Genomic DNA, 15,382 nt, shown 5'->3' with positions numbered 1-15,382 from the left:
TTCATTTCTGAGTGTGCATTACTTTAAGTAAGTAAGCCTAGGGTCACAGCTTTGCATACTAGCACACTACAGTTTTTCTAAGGTAGTGGGAGCAGGAGTAATCCTCTTGAGTCATTTACAGCAGACAGCCACTGTTAGCTGTCAAAGCTACTTCAGTGAAGTTATAAAAATTTACAACACTCACCAAGAATTGCTTTGGTGGCAGGGTCTCAAGATCTAGCTAATAATGATGTTCTTTCAAACCCTGCAATGTACTTTTGCAGTCTTAGGGATAACAATCTGGTACAGAAGTTTTGCCCAAGTTTCTCTATGAGGCGATACAAGTGTGGTTAAGAGGGAAAAAAAGACCTCGTTTCTGCAGCTAGCCACACATGTCCAATTTTGGTTAAAATATTTAACAGAAAAATCACTTGGAAAATGTACTGTAATTTTGCAAATGGTTTTTACACATTTGTTTCTCCATATGGAATAAAGAAATGCGTCTGGGAATGCTGGTACCACAACTCTAAATTCTTATTGTCTCGCTCACTTCCTGATGAGATCCATACACAAAAAGCCTTGAAATATGAATTGACTGTAAAAACTCCTGTTGCACAAGCCACCCATTTCACGATAAGACTGTTGGGCAATTTAACAATGTATGATTCTTGTTTCACCAGCTGTGCTTGGAGCAGAAGGAAATACAGGTAATGTTACAGCATCACAAAAGTGAACACAGGAATTCAAGGAACTACTGAGGGAAACACGCCGCAGAATCTACCTAATGGTTTCCTTTTCTTTCTACATAAATACAGACATGATCCAAAGAATCAGAGCAAGACTTTTTACCTCCCAGGTACAGAAGGAACTAAGATTTGCTTAGAAGTACCTCTAAATGTTCTCAATGGTTTTCTCTTTTTGACGAAATATGAATGTGTTATAAATGAAAAACAGCAAACTTACCAGGACAGAAAGTGATCGGATTACTTTACTTTCTGGTTTTGATAGCAACCATCAGACCTGACAGAGCTGATCTGCTCCTTTGCACAGAAATTTAGCAAAAAGTATCTTTTTCAAGAATGAAGCATGCATGAGACTTTTCTCCAGATTTCTTCCCCTCCCCCAAAGAATCAAGTATTCGCATTTGCAAATCAGTGGTCTCTCTTATTGATACTAGTCAGTGAAAGGAAGCTCTCATCTCACATTCTGCTCTATTTGATAACTGCCCAGATAGTGAACATTTGTCATTTCCTGTCTCCTGGAAAAATTAATCAGAATCTTTGGAGAGTTGTTCCATTTTGTTACTATGTTTAAGCAAAGACCAACTGTTTTTAAGCTGCTTGCTTTATCATCTTACCTGCTAATTAAGACTACTGTCATCTTTTTAAATAATCCGTCAGAATATAACCCAGGAGTACAGACATAAAAGTCACAAAGAAGAAACAGCAACTGAAAGCTTGCTTGCTTGTTTTCCAAACCAAAAAGGCGCAAGCTAGGCAAGCTCCAGTCCACAACATTTCTCAGAATACTGTTCTAAGACATCGGCTGCCCTATTTTTAATATGAATTCTAAGTGAAACAATGGTATAAATTAAATTTATATTTAAAATAGCCTACCATTATAGCCACAAAATTGCAGCCATTTCCTGCAAGAGAAGGGAAAAAAACTATTAGGATAATCAGGAATAATTAGGAGAATATTCAGACAGAGCAGAAGCTAAGTTGTGCCAGCTTTTTCACTTGAAACTGTGCACTAGCTTCAGCAGCTGACATAAACAATTGCGTGCAGCAGACTCATCTTCCAGTGCAAACATTTTACAGAAGCAAAGCTACAAAAACAGTGTTTCACGATGCTGAAGAGTGCACTGGGAAATTCTGAAAAGCTTCAGAAAACAAGTTACTCTTTGATTCCAGCAGACTTTCACTTAGATTTTCAGAGGTGCCAGAAGATCAGAATCTGTCTTACAAAGCCACCAACATTCACCCATTGCATTGTTGTCTCAATTCCCTGTTCAACCCTACTGTTCAGGTCCCTCTGAAAGAAACATTTCAACAATTACTTTGTGTAGGAAAAGTGTGTGGAGGGGTTCTCAGTCACTTTATTTCCTGGCAGTATCATTTTATTCAGTTTATTTTATCCTTTAGATGTCAACTGTTTACAATTACTTAGTTTTGTGAAACATCTGGGGTGACTATGGATGCTTAATAATGGAGAACACAGTTTGTATTCCACTAATTGGCTATGAAACAGCAGTTGAACAGGGTACTACGTTTTACTCAGGCCTTACTCAGGTAAAATCATACAGTTTAAAAACCAGGTAAGAATTTCAGACCTTGAAAGAGCATTGCTCTATCACTGTTTTCAGCCACATCTGTTCTGAATTCATAGCAGTTATGTTGCAACTCTCGGGGTAGCAAACATATGCAAGGTATTGCCTGTCAGACTTGACTAGCTCTGCCAACACATGCACACACATTTTACCTATAACCACAAAGAATTTCAGCTTGAGTTCTGGTATGTGTTACGTGGATCTGTAAACAATACAGTGCCTTTCTGTGCTTCAGTAGATTGGCAAGAACAATGAGTTGGCAAAAGAAATTCTTTGTGTTTTTCTGGCTGAAATTTAGTTGCTTCTTTGACATGCAATTTTACAAAAATATCTTTAAGGCAGCAAATGCCATGGTGACAACAATGCATGAAAATGCTTAAGTTACCATAACTTTTCAAACTTCTCTCTACTCTGATAACACTCATCTGAAGTCTCTTGTTTCTAAACTCAAGTATGCTAGTAAGAGTTTTACAATCGCATGCTGCAGACTACACTGTTACCATTAAAATTCAGAACCACCAAACAGCAAAGGAGCTGAACTGAAGAAAAACAAACAGAAAAAGCACCACCACCATCTGTAGAAGGTGTCACAGAGCCAATGAATGCATCAGTACTCAATGCTTGCTACAGTCAGTACAATGGAGTTACTGAGAGCACCAAATATTCTGCAGACCTTAGCGAAGAAACCCAGTCATTAAGGAGAAAACAAAGATTATGTTCTCATAGACAACTCAACCTGCTCTCAAAGCTCCTGGAAATGGTTTATGAAGATTTACAGATTGCTTAAAACTTGAAATAAACATTTAGCCTGAGGATGTTAAGGCAGCATGGGATACTAAAAATACTTTAAGGCCCCACAGTGCTACATGGATGTAAGAAGCTACCAGAAATTGAGCCACGTGCACCACAATGAAGGTATGATCAAGAGATGCTTTCGCTTTCACCAAAATCTGCAACTATCTGCCATCATTCCATTCTTCCTAACAAAAACAGCGACTGCACAGAGCACAACTTCATCCCAGTTTTGATCCGAGTTCTGCAATACTGCAGGCCTGAAAAAGTTCAATAGTTCTTTTCTACTTTTCATCAGAAAGATTTGTTGGCAATTAACTGTGGAAAAATGAGGAGGATAAATCTGTTGTTAATCTTTAAATATGATCTGCTACTTGAATGGATTTAACATGCATTCAAATTTAAGACTAGGAACTGGGTTTGTGGTACTTGATCCAAAGCCAATTCATTAAGGCTGGTGCTGGAAGATAGGTATCTATTGCATTTCTTTGTATAAAGAGGACAAAATTGCCATTTTAGTCTTAAAAAAGTAGCTTTAATCCAGTACACACTGTTCCCATAAGGTTCACTGCATTTGGACCACACCCTAAACCTGAAATTTTGGGGAACATTTACAGTCACAGTCCAGTGCAGGAAAGAGCTTGTCTCTGATATGGACAGAATCTTTCACATGCTCTGTGTTAAGATCTCTTTTGAAACTGAAGTAGGAAGCAGACACCTACGTAGAATATCATGACTGTGTAATTGCCTATTCATCTGCCTATTCTTTGCTGGCAAATTAAATCTACAGTACACACTGCTCCATTTTCAAAAAATGGACTGAATCATCTTACTTCAAAAGATTCCAGTATCTGACTAGAACAACCAAGTTCTTACCTCCATCTAGGACTCAAAGCATACCGGTACCCTCACAACTTTAAATGGGCAGCTTGATGCTCATTTACTTTTTTTAATTGATCCTTTTTTGAGGCATCTAGTTGCAAGTATGGGAAGTAAAGGCTGCATGGATCATGCTTTCATGCTTCTCAGTACTGCTATGTCTAAGGCTTTGTGCATCAGAATAACCTGCAAATGATGGTTCCACTCTTTGTCGTAGAAGCACTCATTAAAGACCCCACTTTTATGTAAGACAGCCAGTGCATAACAGTAGTGTAAAAGTGGAGGGGTTTGTACAAACCAGTGTGACCTTATGTAACCACACAGAGGTTAAAGGGCTATTTGGGCTGCATTAGTTGACAGCCTTTTACCAAGTCAAAGCATCAGAAGATGAAGTCCTCCTTTAAAACCTCCACAATGAAAGAGTAAGTATGGAAAACAGTGCTGACAAGAAAGCTTCTTAGACATTTTGTTTTAGACTGAAGTCCAAATCTTCAGGTAAATAACCTGAATTGACTAGGGGTTAATATCCCTTTGCTTCTCTTCTAGTTTAATTCTCAAGTGAGAAGGCCTGTACAGTGGTACTTGAAGGAGGTGTGGAATGTGAATGTTCGGCGCCAAACCTTATGAGCTTCTGTTGGCCACCTTAGCAATGGCTAGAATTTATGCCAATTGTGTTTTTCTTTCTCATCTTGCAGGTCATGACCTCTACCTTGCATATGGTACATGTTATGTGTGCTACCTAAAATTCAGGTCAGATTAGCCCACTAGACCACTTTTTAAAAATAGCATATGAAACTTCCTTTTCAGCCTAGAAGAAAATCGGTCTATTGCAGGCACATACATTTATGACATATCACTCTGCACACACATTTGAATCTAGTCAGTTTGGACAATTTGCATGTGAAGAGCTGATAGTATTTCACAATATACTACATTATTTATTTTGACTGAATTACTTTCTTCCTGAAGTGATCCCGACTTCATTGTGGTCAACCTGCCTTAAATCCATCAGAATGACTTTGGGAACAAGTCTGCCCATCATGTCTGCCCTGCCATGTTTCCAATCCAAATAAGCTGTGAGAAACAGCAATTAGTCAATTCAGTGTGAGCAAAAAGTGGGACAAGAAGTGAAGAACACAGATTCCATGCCGTCCTATTTAATACAGTGCTTGTGTTTCTAAAAGAAATGAGATTTAAACTGACACAATTTGGAGTAAATCGTGTGCTGTTTGGACTAAGTTTTTGAAGTAAAAGGTGGACATCAGTTCAGCTGCATATTGAGGCAGGGGAGAGAAACACGTGAGCCACCCATCTATTTACTTCTGCAGTATGGGCAACCAGCCCAGCAGAAAGTTCTGGGCTGCAAATCCCCAAGCTGAATATGTCTGAAATCTTGAATCGGAGGTATGTGGGATTTAACCACACAGGATACAAAATCTAGCTCTGCAACAGCAATATTGCAACACGGCATATGGGTAACTGGCTCTCTGCAAGGTAAACATTCCCATTTAAACAGTGCCTGTTCTGTTACTGGTCCCAGCAGCCTGGCTGAGCAGCTTTTAACAAGTTTCTAATACAAGTTTTCTTTAGTCGTCACAGAACTCTGGGCCTATCTGTTGTCAATTCCATCATAAGACACTTAGTTCTGTCATGTGTTGGAAACTTAGGTGCTTAGTCCAGTGCTGCCAAGCCCACCTGGGGAACAGGCGCTGAAAAGAATCATAAGCAGGAGACATACTGTTGTGCCTACACCCATCTCTGTGATAAGTTAGCTTTTTGTTCCAAAGGTCCACCTTTGGCTGAATATGCTTTAAAAAGAGGACTCTCGCTGCCTTTACACAGTTACAATAGTCATTAACTCCAAACAGTTGAGGTCAAATTTGGTCCCCATGCTATGCCAGGAAAACATCACAGCATTTCCACTTTATGCCACCTAGTCACTACAGTTGTTCGGGGTGCCACGGTACAGTTTGAGATAGCTAGAATGCACCAGTACTCCAACCACTGGGTACCCTTACTCCTACGCAGCTTGTGTTGAAGGCTGCGATCTCCAGATGTTTCCCAGGCAGATCTAAGACAAGTTTCTGCTGGTGAAGTTAAACCAGAGCTAATGCACTATAGAACTAGAACTAAGCACGTTTCCAGGATGCAGTAGTGCATGGCTTGAGATAACACTGTGCTCCACTTGCCTTGTGAACAATTACTCCTCTGCATAACAGGTAAATTACAGAACTTGATATTCAAGTCCTTCTTGGTACTTGCATAGTACTCTTGCAACACCTTTCTGCTTCCCACTAAGAGTTAAGATACGATTTTTGGGCTTAATACTAAGCTTCCAACTGACTTTGGACATTTTCTGTGCTTGCTACCAGCATCATCTTGGTTGCACATCAGGTTTCAAGACACCAAAAACTAAAAAAGACTACCTAGTATTAGCCTGCTATTCTCCTTGCCAGTAGAGGATTGCTTTCCCAACACTTTATTTTTTTGTTTATTTTTTGAGGGTAGCCACAGGGCCAACAAGTTACAACTAGGCACACTAAAACCACAATAATATAAGCTAAGCTTTTACCACCCAGAACATGTGACAATGGTTTCAAACACTCCTTTATGTCCCTAATCTCCTTGGCTGTCATTCCCCTTCTGTGTGTGTGGATAGAGGGGGCAGGGGGGAAGTGAATGACTCAGGACCTACTCCCACCAGTTCCTACATTTCTTTTCCCACCATCCCCTTCATGTGCATATCTCCAACACAGCAATACAAGTAGAATGGCAGCAACCACCAACATCCCCTCTCAGTTATGCATCACTTCCTACTGCCATTCTCCCCACTTCCTAGTTGATAGAGTACCAGGTTGAAAGGAGCCAGGGTGAGACCCAAGAGTGCAGAAAGAGGGTGGATATCTTTCCCTCACTTCCACTTCCAGCTCCCACTATGTGTGTTACACTTGACAAAGTAAGAATGAAGAAGCCATAGGAAGAGCTAATAGAGCAAAGAGGACCAAAGATAACTGGCACTGGCTACCTCTGTGATATTTAAGAAAAATAAAATTCCTGATAACCATACCAAGTCCCACTTTTCTGCTCTGGAGTGACCAGAGAACAACTGCAGATAACCAGCATGCCAGCACTGACCCAGGTGAATTGATCTGGGAATTCAAAGCAGGGTGGGGGAAACAAGTGGGTTGGTGAGGAAGGTCCAGAGTAAGAGCAGTTTAGGAACACTGGACAATATGGGAAGGAAGACAAAATTTGACACTTCCAGAGCAGGAATTTCCCCAGGGCACTGCCTCAATAGCTTCTGTCAGGACTTTAAGTTCAGAGGTAGACTTAAGATGTTTTTCTTCTCCCCTTTCTTCCCAGCCATAAACTGCCATTGCAAAAGACTTCTCCCTTCACCTCCCCCTCTTTTTTGCTGTCGGAAGTATAGCAGCCTTAAGCAATTAGCAGCAGTTGCCTTGTGTTGGAACAATGAAACTGGTGAACAATAGGGATAGGCTCATTATTATGAGAGACCCAGCCCTATGATAATTCAGACCAGTAACTCTGAATTCACTGCCAGAAGAACTGCTGGTTAGTATGTTATTAACTTCACTGCATTTCAAGCTGGAAACAATTCATCCAGTGTTTCACAAAATCAATTTCTTAGTCTCCCAGTCATACACATATATCTCAAATACTGAAAGTCAGAATCTGATGTTGAGAGCGGGGGTGTAACTTAATCTGCAGCCCTCCAAGACAACTAATGTGGCCCACTCTTCTGGGGGCAATTTGGGACTGGGATGCATACCAGACACATTCTTCAAGGCTGGTACTAGCAATCATCTCCTAAGAGCCCAAGACTCCTCTCTAGCACAATGCAAGGGCCACAGAAGTACTTAACAGTGAACAGAATAATCTTCATGCAGCTAAGAAACAAAAGGGACATTTATTGTCTCTGTCTTGACTTTTCAGATAGCCTCAAACCACATTTTTTCTCTTTACTGTGTGGAGCCTGGAATGTGACAAGCGCATCAAGTTCAGAAACTCGGGAAGAAGATTAACTATTAGGCATTTCAGTTGGTGTGAAAGTGAAGTTCACTGATTTTAACCATCCGCTCCTGCAAAACTATAACTTACTGTTTGCTTGTAGTTAGCCACAGCACCCATGGTTTTTGCTATCACCTGTTTAATCAACTGCTGTCCCAGGTTTCTCTCCTTTAACCATGGTGCAGACTAGCGCGTGAAGCCCCAAGGGGTGCAGTTCCACAGTGCTCTCCCAAAAGACTATCAAAAGCCCTCCACAGCTGTTTAGCATTGGTGAAGCAGCTCCCAAACATCTCCTTTAGCAGCAATGTCCTTTGTTCCCTTTCCATCAAGTGCTACCTCACTTTCTAAGCAAACGTCTTTCCAGCTCCCCCTCCTCTCCACTGCCTTTCAGGCAGTCGCTCAAGTCCTGCGCAGCTGTGCGCAGAGACTCAGTCACCTCCCCACACTCAGGTGCATCCGTGCAAGGTCTTCAACCATTACTCTTCTTCTTCATGGGGTTTCTCTCTCCCCAACAACGTTCAGCTTTTATGGCTGCGCACTTTGGCTAATCTCTTGAAGCCGTAATTTCTCTTCTTATTTGAATTTCCTCATTATTTCCACTATACTCTGGTCTTGCTTTTGCTGTTGAAGTCCGATCAGATACCGTTCGAGTACCCGAAAAACTGTTTCTTACGGCAACGATGTCACCAGCAATAGGTACAGAGGCAGCCAAGCATAACGTGCCATGAGGTACCAAAGCACAGGCTCTCCCCCTCGGCCGGTTCCAGCCTGGGACGGCGTGGGGCCCAAGAAGCCTACGGGTGTGGAGAAAGGGATGCCAAGGCTACGCCAGCGCATCCAACAAACAGGGCCACGCTTGACACGGAGTGGGGAACTACACACCAGCCAACGCACCCGGGTTTGTCTTCGTACGCAAGTTCAACTTACAGTTAATTTCATTTATTTAGCGCCGGAGAGAGCGCCTCCCCGGCCCGGCCTCTCTCCCCCACCACGGCCGCCAGAGAAAACGGCCGTTTGTGATGACGACGGCAGCGGCGGGCAGCAGTAACCGCGAAGGCACCCGCGCAGGAGCACGGCCAGAAAAGGCGATTCTTTATAAGCCACCATTACAGAAGCCAAGAAAAGCCGCCCCACGCCCGCGGCTCCTCCCGCGCCCTCCGCGGCGGTGCCACGCCCGCACCGCGCACGCCCGGCGGCCGCATAGCCCGGCCGTTAGCGGGCCGCCCGCCCTGCTCCCGCCGGGCCGGAGGGGGCGCTCTCTCGCGGCCGCGGGCCCCGCCCCTCCGCCCCCGACGTCGGCGTACGGCGGCGGCCACGCCCAGGCAGGCTGCGGAAGGCGGAAGCGGGCAGGCGCGGCCATGGCGGCGGCGGGCATGGGGCAGCAGTGGGTGTTGGTGGAGATGGTGCAGGCCTTCTACGAGGTGCGGTCTGGGGCCGCGCGGGCCCGGGGCGCTGTCCCGCCGCCGGGGTTGAGCGGGCGGGTGTGGCGAAGGGCTCCCACCGCTCGCCCCGAGGCGGACGGCCCCCCCGCCCCCCGTGGCTGTCGGAGCTTGGGTGACGGGCGTGAAGTTGCCCCGTCCCTGGGCCGCTGGCTTCGGGTGCGGGGAGCGGGAAGGCAGAGCCGGACCTGCCGCCGGGGCGGGTAACCGGCCAGCCTCGCTGGGTGGCGGCTGGCGGGGCGGTGCGGGGCCCGGCCGGGCCCTGCCCGCCGCGGATCGGGATCCGGCTGCGGATGGGTGCCGCCCGTGCGAGACCGCCCTGGGAGAGCGGTGCGCGGGTGTAGGCGGGCGAAGACTAGGGGCACGCGCGTACGATTTTCCCCGTTTCCGTCGACAAGGCTACGTTTAAGGTGTGTGCCGGGGCATTAGCCCTTGATAAGCGTCACAGTGTTCTTGGAGTGTAAGGTCGGGGTTTGTAACTTAGAAACGTTGTTTGCGAAAGAAGGCACAACTTTTGGACGTTTGTGCTTGCGTTCTCTCCGGGAGGGGATCAGCGTGGCATGCTTGTATCCAGGCTTTGTTTCGTGATATTAAAAAGGATGTCCTGACGGTAGGCGGTGTTCTTGCATCGACAGCCTGTTTCCCTCCCTTCCTTTGGCAAAGGTTGGTAACTTTTTAAGGATTTATGCTAGGGTTTGCCGTACAGATGTAGAAGCGCTTAGCTACTCAGGCTGGTGGCACAGTCTTGTATGCTGAATTCGGAGCAATTGTGGGCACTGAAAAGCACAGGGAAGTAGCTTGTGTGGACTTCTTTTGCTACAACACTGTGTGTTCTTTAGATGTCACGGTGTACGTATGTATTCTTAATAGGTTTGGTGAACTGAAAAGTACTCTGCAACCGATAAATTCATTATTCGTGGTTTGATATGCGGTAGGACTCCTTACTGGTTTTAAAAACTTGTGTTCAAATTCGTTTAGTTTCTGGATGTGTGGTGCGTTCCACTTCCTTTGTTGGGCGGTCAGATCCCGATAGAAAACGTTCATGTGTGGGAGGGAGCTCTTCCGCCGAGTTGAAGAGCGAGTGCACTGGTGTGTGTACACATTGGGTCTTTTAAAAATAGTAGGCATCCACAGTGTAGACAGGAGCCTTTCTGAAATGGAGTAACTAAACCCATCATTAAAACTAGGTGTCAAATGCTGATGCCGTAACTCCACATCTATTTTAAATGAGCTGTGCTGCCAGAGGAGACTGACTTTCCTCCCTCCAAGCACCCAAAGAGGCTGATTTTAACTTGGTTCAACACTCTTTGCTGTATATATTCCTAAATATTGTGTCCACTCAAGAAAGTCAATGACACAGGGGCAAAACTGCTTCTGGTGACTGTGTTGGGTTATACCTGCTCAAAGTGCCTGTGAAACTAACAAAAATGGGCTATGAGAACAGGATTAGGTTTCTTTATAAATAATAGTAGCTGTCACTGCTGGTGGACCATAAGCTGTAAGAATGTAGGTTTGAAGTGGGTGTGTATAGATGACACAGACCTTCAAGCTCTCGGGAGGCTTCTGCTTGTTGCAAAAGCTTTCTACCTTCACAGATACTGGTGCAAGCCATACAGCTTACCTGCCTTTACTCGCAATATTCAATTTATGTGCATGTGTGGAACTGAAAACACTTATCAGTTTAGAGTGTGTCTTGTTTATTAACAACAGAATAAATCCATTCAAATGCAAGTTAACAGCTACAAGTAGTAGTTGCAAAGCAATCCACTTTGATATAATTTTTACTGATTTAGAAATACACATCAGCTGATGATCAGCTTTGGTTTTTTTCTGAGCGTACTAGTAGAGACAGAACTGTTGTGTAGTGTCGCACCGATTCAAATAGAATTCTGTGTAGACTTATTTTTGTGCTTTTGTTTTCAGGCTCCTGCTTACCATCTCATTTTGGAAGGAATTCTAATTCTGTGGATAATCAGACTTCTTTTCTCCAAGACATACAAGCTTCAAGAGCGATCTGATCTAACACCTAAGGTATGGTGGAAAAATATTTTTCTTTAGAGAAACAGTTTATAGCTATTGATATATTTGGCTGTTGAACTGCTGCTGCATCACAAATCATGCTGTTTTTTTCTTAGTATTTCAAAGGGTAAGCTTACTTTGGGCTAAGAAACTGCTCGTTGCTTAAACGCTTCAGTTGGTGCTTTTAAAGTAGCTCTGTGTTTGAGAGTCTGAGAAATATAAAAGAACTGACGTGACTGTGACTGCTAAGCTATGAAAAGCTGGCATTAGCTCTACTCAATGGATGGCTTCTTTTTTAAAAATGGAAGCTATACTAAAAGAAAACACCAAACAAAACGAACTGTAAGAATGTACCAAGTAGGAAAATGATCAGTCCATACATGTGGTATCTGTGTTAAGTGGGTTCCAGAAAACTTTGTAGTTTAGCAGCAGTTTTCTTCTCTTGCAATGTAGTTCTCTCAAATTAAAAAAAAAAAAAAAGGCTGTAATTGTGAAGACTGGAATTTCTCCCTGATTTCTGGCTGGAGGCTATCAGGAATGAGTAGAGTTTGTTTTGGAGGTGTCCCTGGACTAGTTTGTCTGAGATGTGGTCTGTAATTGGGCTTGCTGCGTAATGTCAGTGGATGCCATTGGATATATTCAAGGCATGATTGGATGCACTCTCTGAATGTGAAAATAGTGAGGTGAACAAGGACGCAGGAATTTTTCTCAGTTAAAGATGAACTGTAGCAATGTATTTTAATGAGACAACCAGCTTGTATATGTGAGAGGTTGTTCTGAATGATCTGAAGTCCCGTATAGCAAACAGGCTTAGTTTGCTAGAACTTCAGAGGAATGGTACCCTTTATGAATGGGATAAAACACTGGAATTTGTTCATGGTACTGAGAAAGGTTTGTGAAACATTTATGGGTGTGTCACCTTGTCATTCCCATATATACCAAACACTTGCATGCTTCCTGATCTTATTCTCGCTAAGGATACCTGTTAAGTGTATAGGCTCAGTGAGCGCAGTGTAATGCATCAGTGAACAGGATGCAGGGACTATAGGCAGAAAGCTCTAAATGCGAGCAAATCTGCAGGCAGTGTCCTCTTTTGGGGAGTACTTACTAAATGAGCTTAGAGCATTCTAGGGTACACTTTAGCAGGTATTTATTGGAGGCATTTAACATTGGAGGCAAAAAGTGAGCTGAGTGGGAATCAAGAAATGCCAGTTCAGTTTTGTGCTTGGAAGGGTTTGAATTGATCCTGGGATTTTTTAAGTTTGCTACTTTTGATAAGAATACTGAGGAGGAGTGAATGCAAATGGAAGTCCAGTGTGGTGAAGCGTCGAATGTTCAGATCATCTATGAAGACATGCTGCAGCTTTGAAGTAGCCCCTGATTGTCCATTCAGAAACTATGATAGTTCATTTAGTAGAGTTTTTATGCATCAGATGGTTTTGATCTCTGATATTTTGGAGGATAACTTTTTTCTTTTGAAAGATTCATTCCCTCTGCGGTAGATGGTGGGAAAAGGCTCTTTGCTACTGTTGCATAACTGGTGACCTGAAAAAGCTGAAAACTATCTCTTCCTTACAGACTAAGGATTACACTCAGATATTTCTATGTGCATCTTGAATGTTATCATCCAGTTGCAGGTCACCTCCTTCGTTCACTAACAGACCATTTTGCTGAAGCTGAGGTGTTTAAGAAAGTGCTCAGACAAATCTGGAACAGTGGTATGCGGGGAAGAAAATTGTTCTGTATCTTCTTAACTGGAGGCAATGAGCAATTGGGAGATGGCAGTGTAGCTGGTCTGCTGCATCTCAGTGGAAGCAGGCATTTAGAAGGAGGTCAAAAGGGGGAAAAACATTTAGAAATGGCTCATGCTTAATAACAGTCCTGCTTTTGCAGGATGACAATAGTAAAGTTCACTGGTGGGACAGCAGTAGCAGGCTTTTTGAAGAACAGAAGCACGCAAATACATTATTGCTGTGATACTTACGATGAGATTTATACAAACTTTACTGAGCTTCAGGGGTGGATCCAATGTGAATACTAGCAAAAAGTCCAAGTGATCAAGAATTGCATTGTATAGATACTCGATACATTGATTCACAGTTGCAACGCACAGAAGAAAAAAAAAAAGAGAGTGCTAAGAGCTGTCTTACAGCAAAGGCTTTGACTCGAGATATTGAAGACATCTGCCACTCTAGCTCTTTGTTAGCTGGATCTTGATGGCAAAAAGAATAGTATGGGGGAGTGCTCTTTGGTCTGATGGTATGTTCAGGTTGGCTGACGATGAAGGAGATTTAAGTTAGTCTAATTGGTTTTACCATTGACCCCTGAAGATGGAAGCAGTGTTTTCTATAGGAAGAACTGTATTTGGAAGGGAATGTCTTGTCTACAGATAGCTTATTGAAAGTAAGCATAAATACAACGGTGAAATGGAAGTGTGAATAAGTCTTCTACAGTTGAAGGACTTAAGCAGACTGATACATCAGAGGTGTGGAGTGATTCCATCTCTTTTTCTACAATGTAAGTAATTGCTATGAAAAGAGCTCATTTATTTTGTGTAGGGGAATAGCTGTGGGGGAAAGAAAACCCACCTTAATCTTCACTAAAAATCCACAGATAGTTGACGCTGGTCCATGTTGTGGATTAACCCCAGTAGGCAGCTAAGCACCACACAGCTCCTCGCTCACCTTCTCCCCCACCCCCAGTGGGACAGGGAAAGAGGAAACGAAGAGTAAAAGCAAGAATACTTGTAGGTGAAGGTAAAATTGTTTAATAAGCAAAGGAGAAGTGGAAGAAGAGAGAAACAAGACAAGCGATGCAAAGGCAATCGCTCACTACAGCCAGCCAGTTCCAGAGCAAAAGATGGCTAACTTTCCTGAATCCCTTCTTTTCCCTTTTATTGCTGAGTGTGACATTATATGGTATGGGATATCTGTTTGGTTACTTCGGGTCACCTGCCTGGTTGTGTCCCTTCACAACCTCTTGTGCATCCCCCAATCTATTCACTGTGGGGGCAGAGTGAGATACAGAAGGCCTGAACACTGTGCGAACACCGTCCAGCACGAGCTACAACATTGGTGTGTTATCAACATTGTTTTGGTCACAGATCTCAAACAGAGCGCTATACCAGCTGCTATCAAGAAAGTTAATACCATCCCAGCCAGACGCAGTACAGTCTGTTTCGTACAGTGTGGGATCCCACACAGCCAGGCTTCTGTGTGTGTGTTGAGCTGTGTGTAGTAACGTGCCTGCTGTTCAGCGAGGAGACTGCTGATTTGCCTTCTGATTTGTTCTGGTTTGATTCATGCTGTGATTTCCAGCCTTTACCACACCAGAAGGAAATACTGGGTTGCTCAGGTACAGGCACTGGAGATAGGCTTGCTCAGGTGGTGGAGCTTAGGCTGCCTTTATGTCAGCCACTCATGTAATGATACTTGGAGTTTCTTTGTGAATTATTGTTGGGGATGCTGCCAGAGGAGAGCTGGCTCTGCGTAATAAATATTACAGAAAATACCACTATTGCACAGCCATCAGAATGTGATCTGTCAGGACCAGTCTGTCCTGGGGAACCAGAGGTTGATGATATATTATGCAACGTAGTGCACTTAGGAGTCACACTTCTAAAACACTGAAGAAATCCACCCTGAAGGTGGCTTCTGCGTTTAGTCAAATGTGTAGCAAGAGTACTACGAAATCCAGTGCAGGAATCGTCTTTCAACTGTCTGTCTGTCTGTCATCCTTTAATAACAGTGTTTGTAGGTATTCCTATTGGTTCTGTTCCAAAATAATGAGATCTCCCAAATCATTAACTAAAAAGGTGGAGTACTGCTCTTTGACTGTAAGTTCCTGACAGCTTGGGATTTTGGGGAAGTACAGATAAGTCTGTGGCCAGATAGGGTGCTAGACATATAGATTCTTA

General features: G+C 43.5%; 1 protein-coding gene across 4 annotated transcripts in view; it reads left to right on the top strand.

Annotated features, from left to right (window-relative positions):
• Positions 1-9,286: 9,286 nt before the first annotated feature.
• The window catches only part of SPTLC1 (serine palmitoyltransferase long chain base subunit 1), a 58,376-nt gene continuing 52,280 nt past the window's right edge, over positions 9,287-15,382 (top strand). For all 4 annotated transcript variants that reach the window (XR_011323261.1, XR_011323259.1, XR_011323260.1 and 1 more), the window contains exons 1-2: positions 9,287-9,429; positions 11,371-11,478. Coding sequence is in view for 1 of the 4 variants with exons in the window: in XM_069776350.1 (XP_069632451.1) it covers positions 9,367-9,429; positions 11,371-11,478 (171 nt within the window). In the remaining 3 variants the exon portion in view is untranslated. The remainder of the gene's footprint in view (positions 9,430-11,370; positions 11,479-15,382) is intronic.

This window comes from Haliaeetus albicilla, chromosome Z (assembly GCF_947461875.1).
Source record: "Haliaeetus albicilla chromosome Z, bHalAlb1.1, whole genome shotgun sequence".
Taxonomy (NCBI): domain Eukaryota; kingdom Metazoa; phylum Chordata; class Aves; order Accipitriformes; family Accipitridae; genus Haliaeetus; species Haliaeetus albicilla.
The sequence above is the reverse complement of the archived record's forward strand: the minus strand, read 5'-3'. Positions and strand labels throughout refer to the sequence as shown.